This window comes from Telopea speciosissima, chromosome 3, assembly GCF_018873765.1.
Source record: "Telopea speciosissima isolate NSW1024214 ecotype Mountain lineage chromosome 3, Tspe_v1, whole genome shotgun sequence".
NCBI classification, from domain to species: Eukaryota; Viridiplantae; Streptophyta; class Magnoliopsida; order Proteales; family Proteaceae; genus Telopea; species Telopea speciosissima.
In genome coordinates, this window is record NC_057918.1 from 51905501 (window position 1) to 51926111 (window position 20611).

The window sequence follows — 20611 nt, forward strand, 5'->3', positions numbered from 1 at the left end:
ATAGATTTTGGTGTAGAACATGATTTATTCCATGCATCTGAGAAAGCTTGAGAAAAAGATCATAAAAGTTAGAACAGCAGGAGCACTTCATAAGAAAAAAAAAACCAACCCAAGTGAATTGCAAGTCATTTTCTTCTTATGCTCTCCTTATATTAAAATTTTTTTTGAAAAAATTAACATTAACAAAGAACAATTGTCCTATAAAAGAACTTATACCATTGCACCGAGTGATAACCCTTATTAAAAGGATAGTTTTGTTTTCACAGCCCATGGTAATTGAAACCTTACAGTTGCTTTCCATGTCTAATAATCTCTTGCCAAATATCTCATGAGTTTGATTATGTCTAAGCTTATGATATTGAATAAGAGCTTATTTATATTAATTTCCTCTATCATTATGACCTTTTTCAGCTACTCTCAAATCATGAATGTAAGGTGTGCTATTGTATTTCATTGGGAGAATAAAGTGTTCAGAAAATATGTTGACCTAGACATGTATGGGTACTTGGACATGGTTTTTGACATCTACAATTCAGTCATTAACCATGTACCTGTAGGCCATAATGTAACCTTCAAAGTCAGATGTGAAATGACTGATGGAGTGGTCAAAGTAGTGACAGATGACTGTGCTATGTATGAGTTGTTTGAGTTGACTGGGAGGGATGGTATCAAGTTGTATGTATATGATCTTGAAACTAGCCCTGGTTAAATGGACAAGTATACAATCAACAACTTTCCTAATGGGATTGTTTATAGAGAAAATTTAGCTGAGGACACAACTGTATTTGATTCCACAGTTGATGGTACACAGCTTGAGAGGAGTCAGACTAGAGCTATACCAAGAAAGTCAAAGCAGAGTGCTAGAAGGGGTGGTGCTGTTTGTCGGGTATCCACTAGTGCTAATAACAGTGGTAGTGGATCTACTGGGAGTGCTAATGCTAATGCTACTGCATCTAGTAGAGGTAAAGCTAATGCTAATGCTAATGCTAATGCTATAGTTTTCAGTGGAAGAGCTACAAGTACAAGCTTAGCCACCACTAAGGGCTTGAAGAAGACTTCTGATGTGCAACGGGCAAGTAGTAGTAGATTGAGATCAAGTCCTAATGATTTGAGAGCAGTTAGCCAGAGTGTTGCACAATCATAGGAACCTGTGTATAGTTCAGGTCCATCCAGTAGTGATGAAGATTGGAGAAACCAAAGTGGTGATGATGATAAGCCAAGTGATGATGAAACTGAAATGGATAACAGTGAAGGTGATGCAGCTGGTTTTGAAAACAAGAGTGATAGAAATAGTGAGAAGAGTTTTGATGATATATTTCCCAGTGAATTTGAAGATGTTGTTTCTAATGACTCTAGGAGAGTAACTTTGGAAAAAGGAAAAATTTTTAAAGATGTGTATCACTTCAGGTCTGTCCTACAGGACTTTGTGATTCAAGAGGGATTTGAGAGGTTGTTTGTGAAAAATGAAAGCTACAAAGTCAGTGCTGTATGTAAAGCAATTGGATGTACTTAGAGAGTGTATGCTTCCTATGTTTCAATGACCAACACTGATGACAAGACTTTTATGATAAAGTCTTATATTCCAACACATACATGCATCAAGAGAACAGAACACAAGAGTGTTACATCAAAATGGATAGCAGAAAAATTTGCAAATCAGGTTAAGACTAATCCAAACATAAATGTGAAGACAATGAAGGCAGTTTTGGGTTCAACAGGAATTCAAGTCTCTTATATGAAGATGTACATACCACGCAACATTGTTGTAGAAATTAATCAAGGTAGCTTTGCACAGTCATATGCACTGTTACCTGAGTATGCTGATTTGGTCTTGAAGAACATGCCTGGTAGTATCGTTAGGCTACATTATAATGATAGGCAAGACATGTCACAACCTCTAGTGTTTAAGAGGTTGTTTGTATCATTTCATGCATACACTGAAGGTTTTAAGAAGGGATGCAGACCATTCATTGGTATTGATGGATGTCATCTCAAGGGAAAGTATGGTGGTGTTCTACTGTCAGCCATATTTGTTGATGGGAATAATGCCTTGTTCACCATTGCATTTGGAATAGTAGAAGTAGAATGCAAAGACAGTTGGCTCTTTTTCCTTGAGTGTTTAAATGAGGGACTTGGAGATGCCAGTCATGATCAATCTCTGACTTTTATGTCAGACAAACAGAAGGTACTCTATTATTTGTATATGCTATTTATTTGTCAACAAGCATTTATATTTTGGTAATAATGACAATTTGATTATGTTGTGCAGGGACTGTCTGATGCAATTGGTATGATCTTCCCATATGCTCAACAGAGATGTTGCAGCAGACATCTATATCAAAATTTCAAAAAATTGTTTCCTGGTCCAGTTTTGAAGCAGTATTTTTGGTCAGCATCAAGAGCCTATACTGGCATCCAGTTTAAGAGAGAGATGAATTTTATTAGAGAGCTTAACAATGAAGCCTATCAGTGGTTGATTAAAAATCCCTTAACCATGTGGGCAAGGCATGCATTTGATGATAGAGCAAAGAGTGACCATGTCACTAATAACTTGTCTGAATCTTTCAACCAATGGATAGCAGACTTAAGACACATGCCTATTCTTACCTTAGTTGACCAACTAAGAGTGAAGATGATGAAGAGATTGTATAGAATGTATGAGAAAGGCTGTGGTTATGACATTCATGATATAGTCACAACAAATGTGAAGAGAAAGTTGGACATGGTGCAAGAAAAGGCAAGGGAATGCATTGTTCATTCATCTAGTCCACATACCTTTGAGGTGCAAGATATGTTTCAAGGTCGGTTCATGGTTAATTTGATAGCTCACACTTGTACCTATAGAATATGGAATTCTATTGGACTGCCATGTAAACATGCAGTAGCAGCTATCACTTTCACGAAGGAAAAAATAGAACAATATTGTGATGCATTCTATAGTGTGAAGACATATATGGATGTATATAGTGGGATGATCCAGCCACTTCCTGATCTATCTGAATTGAAACCAACTGATCCTACCAAGCTAGTACAACCTCCAATTCTTAAAAGGAGACCAGGAAGACCTCATACAAGTAGGAAGAAGGATGGTGATGAGGTGAACAATCTGAGATCAAAGCCTATGATATGTAGCAACTGCAAGCAATCAGGTCACAACAAGAGAAAATGCCAGTTAGCTCCAGTCAAGGGCACTGGAACTTCTACCAGTCAGGGAGGTGGTATGAAGGTATATAACCTATATGCCTAATTCAATAATTTCTTGATTATTTCATGGAAATGCATTACTAACTCTCTCTTTCTTATGTTGTATGTCTTGCATATGTAGAGAAAGAAGGTGAATGAGAGCCAAGATGGTACCTGCAACTCTCAAAGAATTACCAGGTCACAGGCATCTACAGCTATGACACAAGAGAGTATACAGGAAAGGACTGTGGCCAAATTGACCAAGAAGCATGCACGCAGGAATGAACAAAGGGCAGCAGCTAGGAAGATGGGTAGCTGAGGAGATGGGTGCAGAGATGTAGCTGGTTAGGAATTTAGAGGGTAAGAAAACAGTGAATGTATTTGATGGGTTTGAATTATGACAAGTAATATTTGTGTGGATGTTTATGGTATGATGGGTTTGAATTATGACAAGTAATTTGTATTGTGTTGATGGTAATTACTGTGGTTGATGATGGTAGTATAATATAGTTCTGTAATATGCTGTCCATTTGAACACTTAGTTAGAATATTCATGTGGAATTAGGTACTACTCCATACAGGTTTGTACTATAGTCATATATATGCCGAAATGCTATCCGTTTGAAAATAAATGTTCATACACGCAATCTAACTGAATTAAAACCATTTCAATAGTATTACATTTTGGTCACATTCAAATTAAAAGTACAAACCTTACAACTTAATTTTGTCAGTTTAAACAACAAACAACGGTACAAAGACACCACAAACTTGCTCTCCTAACTCTATTTGTTAACAAATAGTACAAAGACCAACACAACCAAAGCTGTTACTACAAGCTTCAGTATTCCAATAGAGTTCTCCAATTCCTTCAATCTTTCCTTCACACCACGCATCTCTTCGCCACTCTGTCTATCTTCTAGACTTCTTTCACCTACAACCTCATGTGGATGGTCTCCAAGTGTGGCCAATACTGGTGGTGGTGGTCCATTTATTGGGTCACCCCATTTGAAGAATCCACATCCATTAGGTGCATCTTTGCAGTAGTAGTACAACTTGTTCTTGTTTTATGCAGACTCTGATATCCTCACTAATGCCCTTCGTTGACATCTATATTGTATGTTCAACTACAATGTTGAACCTTGATTTCTCTCATTCACACTCGATGTTGACATTTTTACCTACAAGAATAACCATGTTTGATCAAGAAAACTAGCAAGTAAGTGCTTCTGGATAACTCAGTTTGATCAGCCAGACTACTCTTTGAAACCATGTTCAGAAAATTCTACTTAGCATGAATACATGCTCTGCTCCCACATTAGTTCTGTTTTCAATAAGCTAGTTTTCAAAAAGCTCACATGAAAAATTGACATAAAAGTCCATTCGGACATGGCCATTTGGGATTTGGGAAAACACAGCATAATGCATCTAATGCATTCGGGCATGGCCGATTGGGATTAGGGAAAACACAGCAGTATGGTTAATGCATCTAATGCATTCGGACATGGCCGATTGGGATTATGAAAAACATAGCAGTATGGTTAATGCATCTAATGCATTCGGACATGGCCGATTGGGATGCTCAGAAGTAATAGGAAGAGAGAGAGAGAGAGAGAGAGAGAGAGAGGATTTGAGTAAGTTCACCTGAACTTACCTTCGCCGGAGGGTGCTAGGGCCAGAGGAACTCCATCGTGCTTGGGTTGTCCTCTTCGAATCGCTGGACCTGCAATTGGTAACAAAACCTTAACTCTTTTTTGGGGGTTTTGAGGAGAAGTAGAATAAGGGTAAAATGGAGATTTAAGGGTACAACAATCTTTTTACTTACAAAACTAACAGTTTGCTAACACCGTGAGTCATTAGGGTGTTTTTTGAAATAGTGAAACTAAGGGGGGTGGTTTGATATTGTTACAAATATCTGGGGGATGCATATAATTTGCTCTATTTTAAACATGAGGTTACAGGTGTTGGCCAGTGCCACCGTGGCATTGCCCTTGGTAAAAGTCTAAACTGCCATGGGGTGTAGGGGTATATTTGGGGTGCGGGTGTAATAGTATCATCATCACCTGAAATCACATCAAAAGTTCAAAACCAAAGCTTTAAAAAAAAAATCAATCTTTATGTAACAGATTTCGTTTCTCACCTTATCTTCTTCAGAAAAAAGCTGTCCAAGCTCTATTTGATAGACATCTTCCTCGTTTCCCCTTCCTCTGTTATTGTTTGTTACCTGCAACATAGCAAAGTTTCTTCACTCCTCTTTTAATGGAAATAATTGAAGCAAATTTTTATTCAGTTATTCGTCACGAAGGTTCTGTGACGCCAACGGTTTTCTCTAATTCTCAATATTGACAAGTGGGAATGAATGAGGGATTGGTTGTATAACACAATCAAAGCTTCACTGGTAAATCTCTACTCTTCTTGAAAATGGTGTCACCTTTTTTTCTTCCTTTTAGAAAAAATGAAAGTGTAAACCAAACGATGCTAATCGCCAAGAGAATCCATACTCATGATCAAGGATGGATCAGAATAGAAGTCAGATGAATAAACATGATAAAAATATTGATTACCAATTGAGACAATTTCGTTATATGCTAAGGAGTTAAGAGAGAGAGAGAATCCAAGGTATTATTAAGGAGATAGATAGAGTAATGAAGGAGAGAAAGAGCCTTGAGAATGTGAGAGAGAGGGAGAGACGTTAATGAGGGTATGTTTAGGTAAAATCTTATTGAGGGCATATGCTAAGAACATAAGTGTGAGAGAGAGAGAGAGAGCGCTGTAAGGTAAGTGTAGAGTTTCCTTAAAATTGAAAGAAATTTTTTTATTTTTTATGTATTATTTATTATAAAAAATCGAGAATAAGGATATTTAAATAAATAAGAAGGGTCACGAAGCATGTATTTGTGCTTATATATATGTGGGGGAGGGGCTTTGTTATATGTTAAGTGGGCTCACTGGGCCGAGGGCTTTGTTAAGTGGGCTCACCGGGCTGTTATGGGCCATTCACTATTGAGGGCTAATCAAAGTTGGACCAGGCTTGGAAAAACTCTTCCAAGGTCGGGTTGGGTTGAGGGTATGCTTGGCCCTAGCAAGGTGGGGGTTGGGCTGGGGTTTAGGTTATGGCTACCAGGGTTGGGATAGGGTTAATGCCAAGCCCGGCCTATTGACACCCCTAGTACGTGGACATCTTAGCACATATACTATTGAGTTCGGTCCCCCCCCCCATATATTTCCAAAAGCTATCCCCCCCTTTTTTACAATTCTCTAGTTCGAACTACGTCCAACTTGATCTCTATCTAGGGTATGTCGTAGGTAACTTGGCACATACACAACCAAGTTTGGTCATCCTTATCATTTGTTTTCAAAATCGTTTTCATTCCTTCGACAAAAAAAATTGTTGTCTCTTCTTTCGGATGTCTAAGCTTTGTTAGTAAAAGATCTTGAGCTCTCCATACACCTGATCCATTTCCAACAAGCTCGAGGATTAGAAGGAAATTTCATCCCATTTAGGCTATTAAGGAAGACCATTTTTTACCACCAGTTCCCCCCAAGTAAATCTCAACAATGGAATCCGCTAGTACCCCTATTGAGCCTTAGCCTTTTCTTGAAAGGCCTATCTCGGCCCACCTACAACCCATTATTCAGATACCCTCATGCTTTCTATGTCTCACTAGCTTCTGGGGTCTTATTAGGAGGTACTCCACACTCAAACCCAATGTTACAAGGGTAATAGGGTTTCAAGAAATGAAAAGGAAAAATCCATTTCCAAAGGAAAATTCAATGCTCCAAACTGGGGCAACCTCAAAAAAGAGAGCGGGAAGAGATGTAGGAAAGAGAGAGAGAGAGGAAAAAAGAAGAAGAAATTCTAAAAAATGGATCAAGAAATCAAACTAAATTCAATGATCTAAGCAAATGTCAGATCTTACAAGTAATTGAGGGTAGATCTCCAAGCTTTCAGTTCAGCTTTGGAATTGAAGTCACCAAATTCTGGTTAGACCTAGCAATATATTTGATCATTTACCATCCTTTTATACCATAGTCCCAAGCCCCAATACAACCCAGTGAAGTCCTCCTAGGCTAAATGATGATGAGATTCCCATCAACTGCTTCGAGCTCACTTGACTGTGATAAAACTTAATTATCTAAGCTATGTATCTCTAGTCTAAACTATGTTCAACCTGATCCCTATCTAGGGTACTGTAGCTTGATGAAGTAACAATCAAGTTCGGTCCACCCTTTAAAGAAAAAACATTCATTATCATCCCTACCCTTTAAATCCTTGTCGGACTTCAGAAGCCAAGTTTAGACTTCTGGTCCTCCATCATGTCCATCATTTTCTGCTTCTGCCTTACTCTGTCAAATCCCCCTCTTTCAGCATCTTAAATGGAAACTAGTAACGTAAAAGTTAAATGTATACCAAGATTGGAATTAGGGAATTCTAGATATGTCTTTGAGTCACCCAATCAGGTTGCATGCATCCTTATGATGATAAAAAATGTAGAAGCAATACCCAAGGAATACGAGCAGTCACCCTCTTTCAATCAGAGGATGAAAGAAAATGAAAAGAGACGGCGCTACACTCTTGGGTAGATATCATCAAAAGAATGATCTATCCACTCACCTAATTAGGAAATTCTAGATCTGTCTTTGAGTCACCCAAGTAAGGAATTCTAGATCTGTCTTTGAGTCACACAATTAGGTTGTATGCCTCCTTATGATGATAAAAAATCCAGAAGCAATACCCAAGGAATACGAGCAGTTACCCTCTTTCAATCAGAGGATGAAAGAAAATGAAAAGAGATGGTGCTACACTCTCGGGCAGATATCATCAGAAGAATGATTTATCCACTCACCTTATTCATAACTGCCCTATAAAATCATCCATCCACCTTGTCTCATTTATCTATTCCTAGTGGTCCGATGAGCCCATATAGGTGACAGTGGTATTTTACGCAATGTGTCCAGATGAGAAGTCATGCCCACCAGAAAAAAAAAAATTGAGAAAAAGAGAGATAATTGGTTTTGCCTCCTTAGCCAAGAATGCTTGAAGGAATTCCCCCCTTTCCCTAGTGTTCACCCACATGTGATACACTGGATAGACATATTGTCGTGTGTAGCATTCAATATGGAGTCTAGTAGGGGCATAAATTTAGGAGGTAATGGAGTCTAGGAGCATCCGACTATAAAACCTCACATCCCTTTCCCTAGTTGGCCAACATACCTCGGGATTTTCTTACATTCACAATATTATGCATGAAGATTGTGTTTCCCTTTTGCATGGCATGGATTGCTTTTTTATTTGCACTTTTAGGCATATACACTAAGGGTATGTTTCCCTTTCGTATGTTTCACCATTTACTCTCCCACATTATCATTTGCCTTGATGTGCATTAGGATGGTATCTCCCTTTTGCATATTGCCCCTTACTTTTCCCTGACATATCACTTATACTAGGATTGTATTTCCCTTCTGCATTGCATGTTGGATTACTTTTCCATTCGTACCTTCGCTCTAGGATTGTGTTGCCCTTTTGCATGACATGTTGGATTGTTTTTCCATTCGTACCTTTGCTCTAGGATTGTGTTTCCCTTTTTGCATGGCATGGTGGGTTGTTTTTCCATTCTCAGCTTTAGGCATAGGCACTAGGATGATGTTTTCCTTTGCGTATCGCTCTGACTTACTTACCACCAATTGATCATATGCATTAGGATTGTGTTTCACTTTTGCATAGCATGTTGGATAGTCTTTTTCATTTTCCACTCTTTATTTTCTTAGGATAGGATTATTTTCCTTAGAATTTGGACCATGTGCATAGGACATGATTAATTCCCTATAGTACTTTACAGAAATCTCTTCCCTAGCATCGTTTTCGTGTAGGACAAAATTATTTCCCTATAGTAGCCTCCCTAGATTATCTTACCCCTTCATTTTCTTAGGGTAGGATTTTTTCCCCTTAGCATCTGATTCTCTAGCATGGGGCATGATTAATTGCCTATAGCACTTTGCGGATATCTCTTCCCTAGGATCGTCAGTATAGGACAAGGGATTATTTTTCTATAGTAGCTCCCCTAGGTCATTTGTCTCCTCTTTATTTGCTTAGGATAAGATAATTTATGTTAGCATCTAAAACCTATGCATAGGACATGATTAATTCCCTATTGCATTCCTCTAAGTCATCTTCCCTAGGATCCTTTGTGTAGGACATGATTATTTCCCTACAACAGCCTCCTTATATTATTCCACCCCTTCATTTGCCTAAGATATAATTATTTCCCTTAGCATCTGAGCCTCGTACCTTCCAAAAATATTTTCCCTAGGATTGTCTATCTAATACAATATTATTTTACTACAACAACCTTCCTAAATCATTCCACCTCATCATTTGCTTAGGATATGATTATTTTCCTTAGCATCTGAAACTTGTGCATAGAGTAGGATTAATAAAGGAAAGGGAAGGAAAGTGAAAATTTCTAAACCTAAAAAAACAGACTTTGGTATTTGTTATTCCACAAGATTATATCATTACCTGCACATCATTCCATATTTTGTTGTTAAATTTCACTTTACTTTGCATCCAAATCCTTTGGATTTGAAAAGTAAAATAAAAATTAGGGGAAAGTTTTCATACACGGTCATGTAAGCCGTGTAGGTGAGAGGGTGGGAGTTTCAAGGTATTAATTAATGGGTAGGGATTTATGACTTTTTCAACTCTTTGTGAGAGACCCTCTCACATACACGGCTTACACAGCCGTGTATGAGAACTTTCCCCTAAAAATTATATCTAAAAAGGTAACATTACTAAATATGATAACAGATATAAATACATTAAACAATCATGTTGGGTAATTATTACAAAAGTTTGTTTTTTAGGTTTGAAAATTTCCACTTCTCTTCCCTTTAATTTCCCTTACAACCAAATGGAGCCTACATTTTTCATTGTTCGCTTTCTTTTACCAAAATTTAATCAAATATTTCAAATTAGCAAATTGAATTGATCCTGAATTTTTCTTAGTCAGTTTATTCCCATATCCAAATTTACTATGGTCATGAAACGAACTAAAGCATGTGAAAACTATGAACAGTACAATACAAAAATCTACATTATGATAGAAGATGGTGGATGCGAAAAGATGTTTACAGTTCCTATCATAAGTGTCACTTTCTCATCCACATCTTTGCCTCCAAAACAATGGCTGAAAGGAGCAATATTGCAAGAACAACGCCATAGCCAGCATTCCAACTACTCCCTTCATTTCCTAAATGAACTCCGTAGAAAACGTTTCCTATTGCAAAAACAACCAAGGTCCTTCCAATGCTGTAGTGGTACCAATTCCAATATTTTCTTACTTTTGAAGTTTTATGTGGCCTAACTAGAAAGGCCATCACCTGCATAATCCGATATAATAGAATAGTAATCAAATGATTGATTTTGATAAGATGAATAAATAGACTAGCAGTTAGATAAAAAAAAAAAATGACTTGAGAAGAAATGATAAAGAGTTAAAAACGGTCTTGCTTTAACAACACAAAGAAGCCTTTAAATAGATTTGAATGGTGAAACAAGAACTGACTAGTCAACCTTATTTATTTAAACAAAGGATTAGTGGAGTTAATCAAATAATATAGCTTAATGTGGAAGTTGGATATCCAGTGTGGCATCAAAGCTATAATCCTAACATTATAGCATAATAAGAGAATGAGAATGTGGGGATTGCACTAAACAAAAGAGTGTATCTCGAGGCACTTGGTTGGTAAGCTCAGTTAAATTCAAACGCATCTTGCATTTACCAATTGAAATTTTTAGGACTATCAAAGAAGTATGGACATCCATGGAAGGGTATTCAATTATATGGGCAAGCTATGAATCAAATTGAATCTGAACTTTTGAAATGTCACAAAATCTAGATCATTGCCTAAATAACCGTAGGTCAAAACTATCACATCACCTTCTACGCTGCAACAACAATGGCTTAGGAAACCTTTTGCCAAAAAATAATTTATAAATTATTATATTAAAACTTCTATACATGGATGAGTTTGATGTTAATTCCAATATTTCATATTGAAATGAAACTCTATTATACAATAGATAAATAACATGAATGGGTGTGGAAGAATTTTTCTAAAATAGTTTGGTTATAATTTAAATTTAATAGTAGTTTAAGTATTTCAAAAATAATTGATTAAATTGATTTAAAAATTATAATTTCTTTCCTTTTGAAAATATTAATACTTTCGTTTAACATAGTATACGATTATGATAGATTTGAGCTTTTCATAGTTCATAATGAATGACCAAGCCCATTAACTACTTGTTAATGCAATAGATAAAAGTACTATAAATCTCCATTATAATTTCACCTTTATTCTCAAAGTATTCATTCTTTAACTTAATAAAATATTAACATGGTTATTTATTACCGGAAAAAAAAAAATAGGGATATTATTTCCATCTAATAATACATGACCAAATGCCTTACAAATAATACATGGCCAAGTGCCTTAAAAAAATAATAATGTAATGCATTATATTAAAACATTAAAAATAAAGTTATAGGTAATTCAGTAACTTTATATATGAAGACTAAAGCAAAAGCCTTCAAATTTGCTTTTAGCACTAGTAGAATATTAAAGTGATTCATTATGTATAAATAGTGTTTTATGGTGAAATGAACTAAATCAAATCAACAAATCATCGTTAACTGTCAATTTTTTTTTATGAGAAAGTTAATTGTCAACTATGATAATAGTTGAACATATCAGAAATTAGAAACATAACGAATGCCAAAACTCTGATAAGGCAGGCTACAAACTTTACAGGTTGGATCTCACCTCCCTTTTTACAATGGCTTCATGTTTTGAGAGAAGTACCAATTAGCAAAGGCCGCTAGTCCCCTAATCAAATTTGAGTTATAGATTATCGAATTCCTTAATATTTTGTCTCCAAAATCCTCCTTCGTGTAAACATGTCATCATGTTGTTCTACACCGTGTTGCGTGCGTGGAAGGGAGGAGAGAGAAGATTACAGAGAAAATAGGGTGTAAGAGAAATAAGAGATAAAATAAGAAGATTCAAGAGATAAAATAGGGAAAAGGGTTGGCTTTACCGACGAAGTCCGGCGTCCGACTTATAGAGGGAGCCTACCTTTTACTCGATAGAGTAGTTGGATGACAATTAAAGTCTTCTTTTTTTTTTTTTTTTGGTAAGAATCTTCCACTAATTTATAACATACATCTCGGTTACATAACTTCCCTTCCATGTTGGCCACATAGTCACAACGCTAACCCATTATCAGACACAAAGAATAACTTCCTACATCCACTAAACACTACATGATAACTAAAGTGATAACTACATTAATTGAGACTAAGGATAAGGTAACTACCTAATGACTGGTCAAGAGGTGATTGGCCACATGCCTACATAGCATCTTACTCTTTATGTATGCTTCACGTTTCTAGACACATAACATTCCCACTCCCTCGAATTATCCTTGTCCTTAAGGACAATGAAATTAAGAAAAATAAGGGCCCACCGAGATCCCATATCTTAATAGGGGAAATTTCAATTAACAAAGCCGAATTGATCATCTCACGGCGTGCCAATCTCGTTGTGGAGAATGGTATCACTTTGAAAAAATTGGTGCGTGATTGCATTGTGTGGGGTGGTGGGCTTCATTTTCTTCTTCTTTTTCTTCTTTTTTGGCTTTGTTGATTGTTCTGAGTGTAATTCAATTTCATTGACTACCACTTCTTCTTTCGGTCCCCCCACCTCACATGAGGATTTTTTCAATGCAATTGGCTAATGTACACGATTTAAATTTCTCAAACACCATGATAAGTATTTCCATGATTTCAGTGAGCTTCCCTATGATTTGATTTTGCACCAAATGTAGTGAACTCACAACGCCTTTTAGTTTCTCGACTCTTTCTCTCAATCTTGACTCTGATACCATTTTTTGAGTGCGTGAAAGGGAGGAGAGAGAAGATTGGAGAGAAAATAATGTGTAAGAGAGATAAGAGATAAAATAGGGAAAGGGGTTGACTTTACCAATGAGGCCCGACATCTGGCTTGTGGAGGAAGTCTACCTTTTACTCAATAGAGTAGTTGGATGATAGTCAATGTTTATTCTTCTATTAATCTTCCACTAATTTATAGCATACATCTTGGTTACATAATTTCCCTCCCATGTTGACCACATAGTCACAGCTCTAACCCAGTATCAGACTACAAAGAATTCCTCCTACATCCACTAAACACCACATGATAACTAAAGTGATAACTACATTAATTAAGACTAAGAACAAGGTAACTACCCAATGAATCATCAAGAGGTGATTGGCTACATACCTACGTAGCATCTTACTCTCTATGTATGCTTCATGTTTCTAGGCACATAATACATTGGCATGTCAAATGAACTTATTTTGCAAAAATTATCTTGGTCTTTTCCATTTTAAGTCTACTCCTTGATATTAGAAGAATTCTAAATAGTAAAACAACATATAAGTGTTGATCCCATTATAAATGAGTATAGGATTCTTATGCATTTACCAGATTACCAAGCTAGAGAGAGAGAGAGAGAGAGAAGGCCAGGGTTGTTATAAAATTAGGGTTTCAGCCCTAATTGTTTGTGCCCACAAGGGGTTCTGATAGAATAGAGCTTTGGTTTAAGGAAGAAAATTAATGGGCTAGAAGGATCAGACCAATTTCGAGCTGGTTAGACTCCTTAGAAGGGGATGAGAAGTTTAAAGAACAAGAAAGGAACAAATAAGATTTTGCTATTCCTCCTAGAAAGTTTTTTTTTTTGTTACGCCCTAGAAAATTTGTTCAGGAAACATGATTTTTCTATATATATTTATATTTATGTCCATAAACCTGATTACAATGGAATTAAAATTACAGATTAATTTTCAACTAATTGCTAGAATCTCTCTTCTCTTGTCTTTTTCTTAAAAATACTCACGGTCATGCAACAAACATGCTTGCATATTCTGCTAAAGAATTACATATGTCCCTCAAATTCATAACCACTCATTCCTTTAGAAACTCTAGAGTATTTGACATAATCAATAGCCCACACAGGTATTTCCCTAGTCCTCTTGGGCCTAGCACTGGTGCTTGACTCTGCTGGATCAATTCTTCTTGTTACATCATCTCCCAATTCATCATCTTGTACATGTTCCTACATTTGTTGCTGCTCAAAGTCAGTCTGCAATTGTACAGGTGTATCATCATGCACCAAGGTGCAATGTAGGAAAAAGCTCCATTAAATCAGTTAAACTCTTCCGAGATGAGTCCTCAACAAGCAGACCATCCCATTGAGCAAGAGCTTGAGGTATTATGACATCTTTATGTATGTGTTGTCTGGATTTGAAAATGGCTAACGGAAATATGACAGGGTAATTTCGGCATGATAGAGATGGTAATGGCAATATTGGTGTAGTAGGGATTAGTCCATGGAATGGTTTAAGGAGTGAAATGTGGAAGACATGGTGATTTTACTGGTGGGGGGTAAGTTCAGTTTGTATGCAACAGTCTAATTTTGTGACTGATTTGGTATGGGCCATAAAATCTTTTGCTTAGTTTGTGGTGGAGTTTGATCGATAAGGATTGCTGCTTGTAGGGATTCAGTTTCAGAAGGACCTAATCATTCACTGGAAACTCCGCATGCTGATTAGCTTGTGTTTGCATTCACTGTTGAGCTTTAAGCAAATTCTCCTTAAGACTCTATAGAAATCCTATCTCCGAATCTTTTAACATCCACCACATCATTCTTTAAATCTTTATCCACTACTATGCCCACTCCACTTCTATTGCTTTTATTCCCCTTATACCAAAGTTTAAAGTCGTCAAACTCCATAGCTTTTTTACCCTTCCATCAAGTCTCTTGAATACAGGCTATGTTAATCCTTCTTCTCCTCTTAACATCTATCAATTTAGATTCTTACATGTTATAAATCCAATGTTCCAAGATGCTAATCTAATCCTACGCTTTTAGACTAGCTTCTTTACCCGCACTCGTCCACGGTGCAAGAACCTTTGACTACTTTTCACCGCATCTTGACTCCGATGCGACACATCGCTTAGGGGGGATGCCCTAGCTAACCCTTGCCTACTTTTCACTACACCTGGGTCATAGTTTAGCACGTCGCTTATTTTGTCGAGGAATGCCCTAGCATAACGTTTATAATGTAAGGTGTAGAATCCATATAAAAGGGTTGTTTGGCTGAATTTATTTTTTTTCAGTGCTGATTGCCGACCTGACACACCAACCCTCCTCCTTTATCCGGGCTTGGGATCGGCAGCAGACACTGGCGGAGTATTTATATTAGTAAGCATGAAAAAACATTACTATATAGAGGAAAGTAAGCTACCTATTACAGATTAACTTTAAAAACCACTAAGTCATGATAATCAATATAGAAGTTTTAGATGTAACACAACCATGAAGTGTTAATTCCTATTGATATTGATTCCTCCTAGGCCTTTTCTTCTTTTGGCTTCATGGCCTAAGAAACCAATAAATGGAGAATTATATATAAAAAACCTGCCTAGTCCCAAGGCTAGCTACCATCTAATATTTTTTTTTGGGGGTTGGGGGGGGGGTGTGAGGAGGAGGAGATGGGGAAGTGGTGAAGCAAACGTAAATGCATGTTTATAGTTCCGATTCATAGACATCTAAGATGAGGTTAGAGAATGAATGGTATTTACTAACCTGGAGGCAGCCAAGCACAAAGATGAAGGTGCCAAGACCCTTGTGTGTTGATACGTTGGCATGGAGACGATTTTGTAAGACAAACCCTAAGATTACTCCTATAAATCCCAAGATAAAAGCAGATAATTGGATGCAAGCATGAGAATAGAACCAAAAGGGTTCCCAATGCCTGAAGTAGCGACCAACAATGATTCCAATCATCATCAAAATACTCCAACCAATCATATTTAGGATCCCATGGGCCTTCCTTAGTCTTGAATATGGGCTTTCCACGTTGCTTTCACCTGTAAATAAGTTGAACCCAAACAGATTTTAAGTTAAAATTACCACTAATCCGGCCAATTAAGCACTCATTCTTCAAACATGAGTTTTATATATAGGGCTAAAATCTGACCCACCCTGACCTGAGTATTTCTTTTGTTAAGTCTGACCTTATTGGGCTAAATGAGGTCACTTGAAGTTGGGCTTAATTGATTGAGGCCTTGCTAGCCCGAACCATTCAAACACAAACTTCAGGCACTAATAATATAGGTGGGCACAGAGTGTATCACTGATTTAATGGCTCATATTCATGTCAAATACTGCAACCCTTACACGGCAGCAACAATTTATGGAAGTCCAGAGATAGATTAAAGTACCCAAGAAGCCTTTTGGGTACCTACCCACCCAAAAACGGATCAGGATCGTCTTCAGGGAGCAGGGAATTGCCAGGGCGCTGCCAGCTGTTGGGTTGGGCTGCACACATCTTTAGACGTGCACCGAGATATGTGCGCATAGCTCAGCCGCTGGATGCCCCCGGGTGCACACCTCCCTGGAGACGAGCTCAACTCCCCAAAAACTACTTGGATTAGAAAATTCGAACCCATGTTGGATCTATATATAGTTTAAAATAAACCTGATCGAGCCGGGTTCATTGGATTTTAGATTTAGGCATGGGATTCCTTCCAAAGCCCAACCAACAACCTTCCTAGCAGCTTCACTCCTAAGAAATTCTATATGTTTTTATTACACATAGTAGTTGACCAACTACTGTAAGCGCAATATTAGCTTTCACTTTAGCTTGTACATAATGGATTCGAATCTTCTGCTGCCGCTGCCCGTGCGGCTAACGTGCAGCCTCACAAACCCTGCCATGGTGAGGATCCACGCCCTGCCTGTGTGTGAGGCTGCTCGCCGACCACACGGGCAGCAACAGCAAAAGATCCAAATTGGTATATAATAGCAGGTGGTGACAGTGACTCCCAGCAAATAAAAAGAACTCCCTTGATGTGAGTTTGAAGCTTTTCACGAATTTACAAGAGTGTGATCTTGTAGCTCTAGAATTTAGTGACATTTCTATAATTTCATTCACTTTAAACTAATTTCTAATGGACTTCCACTACTTGTTTTGAATTGAGATTTGTACACCAAAATTGATGCAGGTTCCTCCGTCACATGGGTTCCCCTAACATATCATATGGCAAGTTGTGATACTAACAAAATATCACCAACTAATCTGAACACTAAAACCCTCTCCCCAACCCCCCCAATCCCCAAATTGTATATCATGCCCGTTCACCACCTTGAAAGATGAATAGAATAGTCAATTTTATATCGTCAAAAAAAAAAAAAAGAATAGTCAATTTTCTTCAGGGAGAAAGAATGATACCTGCCTTGCCCTGCCCCTGTGTCGACGCAGGAGCGTGTGAAATGATCGCCACACCCATGCAAAGGTGGAAATTTTCGAAGGTGTGAAGGTCATTTCACGTGTTTCTGTGTCTAGACGCAGAGGCAATGCACCGCACACGCCCAGATAACATTCTCTTTCTCTTTCTTATATGGAGAATCATCACTTGTTCAACAACATTGTTGAACATTAACCACTCTCTTCGCCATACGGCAAGTAATTAAGTCAGTGTTGATGGCGAGATGTCACCAAACTATGTGAACAACAACTTCCAAATTGTATGTATATCATGCCTTTTCACCACTTGATGAAAATGGGTGGGTAGATAGTCTTTGCTTTGGTAAATTAATGGGTGGGTAGATAGTCATTTTTCTTTTATTGTCATAATCTCCACACCTCACAACATGAACATGTTGGTGGATTATAAAAAAAAAAAAAGGGGGGGGAGGACAAAAAATGCTACCTGGTCGAGTATGGTGCGTGGTTGCTGCACTTAGACATAGGGCCACATGAAACGACCACCGTGCCCTGATGGAAAGGTTAAAAACCCTGAGGGTGCGGAGGTCATTTTGTGCGGCCCGAGGCAAAAGCTGTGTGCCACAAGCGATCAGGCCCAAAAAAAAAAGGAAAAGAACATTACCATGCAGGGTGGTCCCCGCATGAGCACGGTCCCATGAAACCGATAGAGGTGGGATTTTAATTTCATGAGGCCGGGTGGGATCTGGATCCTCTACTGCCGAGCTGCCCGGCAGGACCGTGCTACGCAGACACGGCTCTGCGTGCAAAGACTGCCTTACCCCCACTAGGGCAAGGCGTTTGGGCAGGGGTAAGGCGGACATTGCATGCAACAGCATGTCTGGGCAGTTCGACAGTAGAGGATCCAAATTCGGCCGGGTGGTCATTTTGTTCTTCCTAGTTTTGGGTAAAGGTACACCACGCAGCTTGACAACCTTCTTCTCCCTGAAGCTCCAAAAAATAAAAATAAAAAAATTCAAGGTGAGACTAATTGGGGAGTGGTGGAGCTCACGACTCACCTGAGACATAATTCCATGATATCGAGATATGATTGCGATGTTGCTTCAAAAGGAAGTCCGACTTGGGCAACCAGTTTGTGGGTCCGACCGAATAAATGAGTTTTGAGGACGGAGGTTCGTTGGTGTTCAATTGGAAGGCGAGGTAGATACGTGGTGATTGGTATACAATTGCAGCTGAATTATTAAGGAGTGGGAGATTCCCTTGATCTGAGATGACTTGGGTTGGGGTAGTCCCTCGTAGATAGTATTGCTTAATCTCTCCACCCCCATCCGCTGATGCCCAACCGACCATTGCGCTGCTCCCAACCATATTCCCATCCGTCGAGAAACCCATGGCGACATATGAATTTGTATAAGGTGCCGATAGGACAAAGCTCCATAAGTTTGGTCCACTTTGAAGATACTGATGATCAGAAAATCATATCCTCCAATATGGTTAACACAATTAATTCTAGTAGTCAAATAAATCTAAAACAAGAAATAATAACATAAAAATTAATGATGGATGTAATAATGTTCTTACCCTAAGAATGTAATCTTCAGCATCCCAAACAAGATGGCATTGAAAAGAAGTAGTGTTGAAATGAACAATACCATTGAGGTTGCTGAGATTAGAACTGCAAGAATCCGACTGAGAAGACACAAAAGAAGGAATTGTAGAGAGGAAGAAGAAGAAGGATGTGGTAATGAAACATGTCTGCAACTTCATGTCTCTCCTTTTCTCTCTCATCTTCTTGTGAATGATGGGTTTGTTGGTTTGGAGTCAAATAATCTTTATATTAACGTAATTCGCTGGCTATGATAATATTAAAAGGGGCCGTTGGGAGTATTATAATAATCTTGTTACTTTATGATAGAATAATAAACCCCCAACGTGAATGCTTGGATCCAGATCTCCTACGGTCCAGCTGCCCGTAGCAGCCTGTGCAACGTGACAGGGCAGCGCGTGCAATGACAGCCTTACCCCCGCTCAAGCAAGGCGCTGGGCAGGGGGTAAGGCGGTCATTGCGTGCAGAGCCTAGTCTGCACCACACAGGCTGGTACGGGCAGCTGGGCCGTAGACGATCTGCATCCTGAATGCTTTGTGTATTAGTGTAGGTACAGCAACGTGGGCGAAAGACAGGATGGTCACTTGATCTTTGGTGATCGAGGAATCAGGATGTAAATGACAAAAGGAGTTGTCACCTAGGGTGAGGGTTGGAGTCCGGATCATGTTCTTGTACAAATACATGAGTTGCTGTTCTTGTTCCCTTATTAGCTGACGCGTGGATTTCCATTAACCTACCTGTTACCTTCTCTATCTCCACCACACCATTTATTAAACCGCTGTTGACTAGTTTACTCCTCTTCTCTCTCATTTATTATTTAATCTCATTCCTAGTTCTCTTTTTAATTTTTTATTTAACATCCATTATTTGAATTATTTAATTTATCTTAATTTTTTATTTAATCCCATTGCAACTCACATACTTGTGGTTTAACGGGTTGTAATGGGATTAAATAAAAATTTAAAATAAATAAAAATCTAAATAATGGATATTGAATAAAAAATTAAAAGAGAAAATAGAAGTAAGATTAAATAATAAATGAGAGAGAAGAAGGGACTAGTTGTGAGTCGGCCACATTCAAATTTATTTTTTCAGTCTTTATTGGTATAGTCAACGCTATTCTATTTGTTGTAGCATTGTATCAAATTGGTATCGGTCGAGCCCGTTAATCACTAAGTACCTGAGTTGCAATGGGATTAAATAAAATAAATAAAACAATCCAAATAATGGATGTTAAATAAAAAATTAAAAGATAAATAGAAATGGGATTAAATAAGAAATGAGAGATAGAAGAACATTGTATCAAATCGGTATCAGTCGAGCCCGTTAAACCCCAAGTACCTGAGTTGCAATGGGATTAAAATAAATAAAACAATCTAAATAATAGATGTTAAACAAAAAATTAAAAAGAGAAGTAGAAATGGGATTAAAATAATAAATGAGAGAGAGGAAAGGGGTAGACTCGTTA

At 37.9% G+C, this 20611-nt stretch overlaps 2 protein-coding genes across 2 annotated transcripts; one reads left to right on the forward strand and one right to left on the reverse strand.

The window, feature by feature from the left end:
* The first annotated feature begins 800 nt into the window (after window positions 1–800).
* On the forward strand, window positions 801–3502 carry LOC122655261. Its single transcript, XM_043849468.1, has 6 exons — window positions 801–877; window positions 961–1072; window positions 1145–1486; window positions 1604–2185; window positions 2270–3226; window positions 3326–3502. The coding sequence occupies exons 1-6, from the start codon at window positions 801–803 to the stop codon at window positions 3500–3502; spliced, it is 2247 nt and encodes a 748-aa protein (XP_043705403.1).
* A 6623-nt stretch (window positions 3503–10125) lies between these two features.
* LOC122656298 (cytochrome b561 and DOMON domain-containing protein At3g07570) lies at window positions 10126–19326 on the reverse strand. The gene is made up of 4 exons (XM_043850782.1): window positions 19119–19326; window positions 18596–18998; window positions 15896–16179; window positions 10126–10563 (listed from the first exon to the last, which is right to left on the reverse strand). Exons 1-4 carry the CDS (start codon window positions 19323–19325, stop codon window positions 10333–10335), a joined length of 1125 nt encoding a protein of 374 aa, XP_043706717.1. The 5' UTR covers window position 19326; the 3' UTR covers window positions 10126–10332.
* Window positions 19327–20611: the final 1285 nt, after the last annotated feature.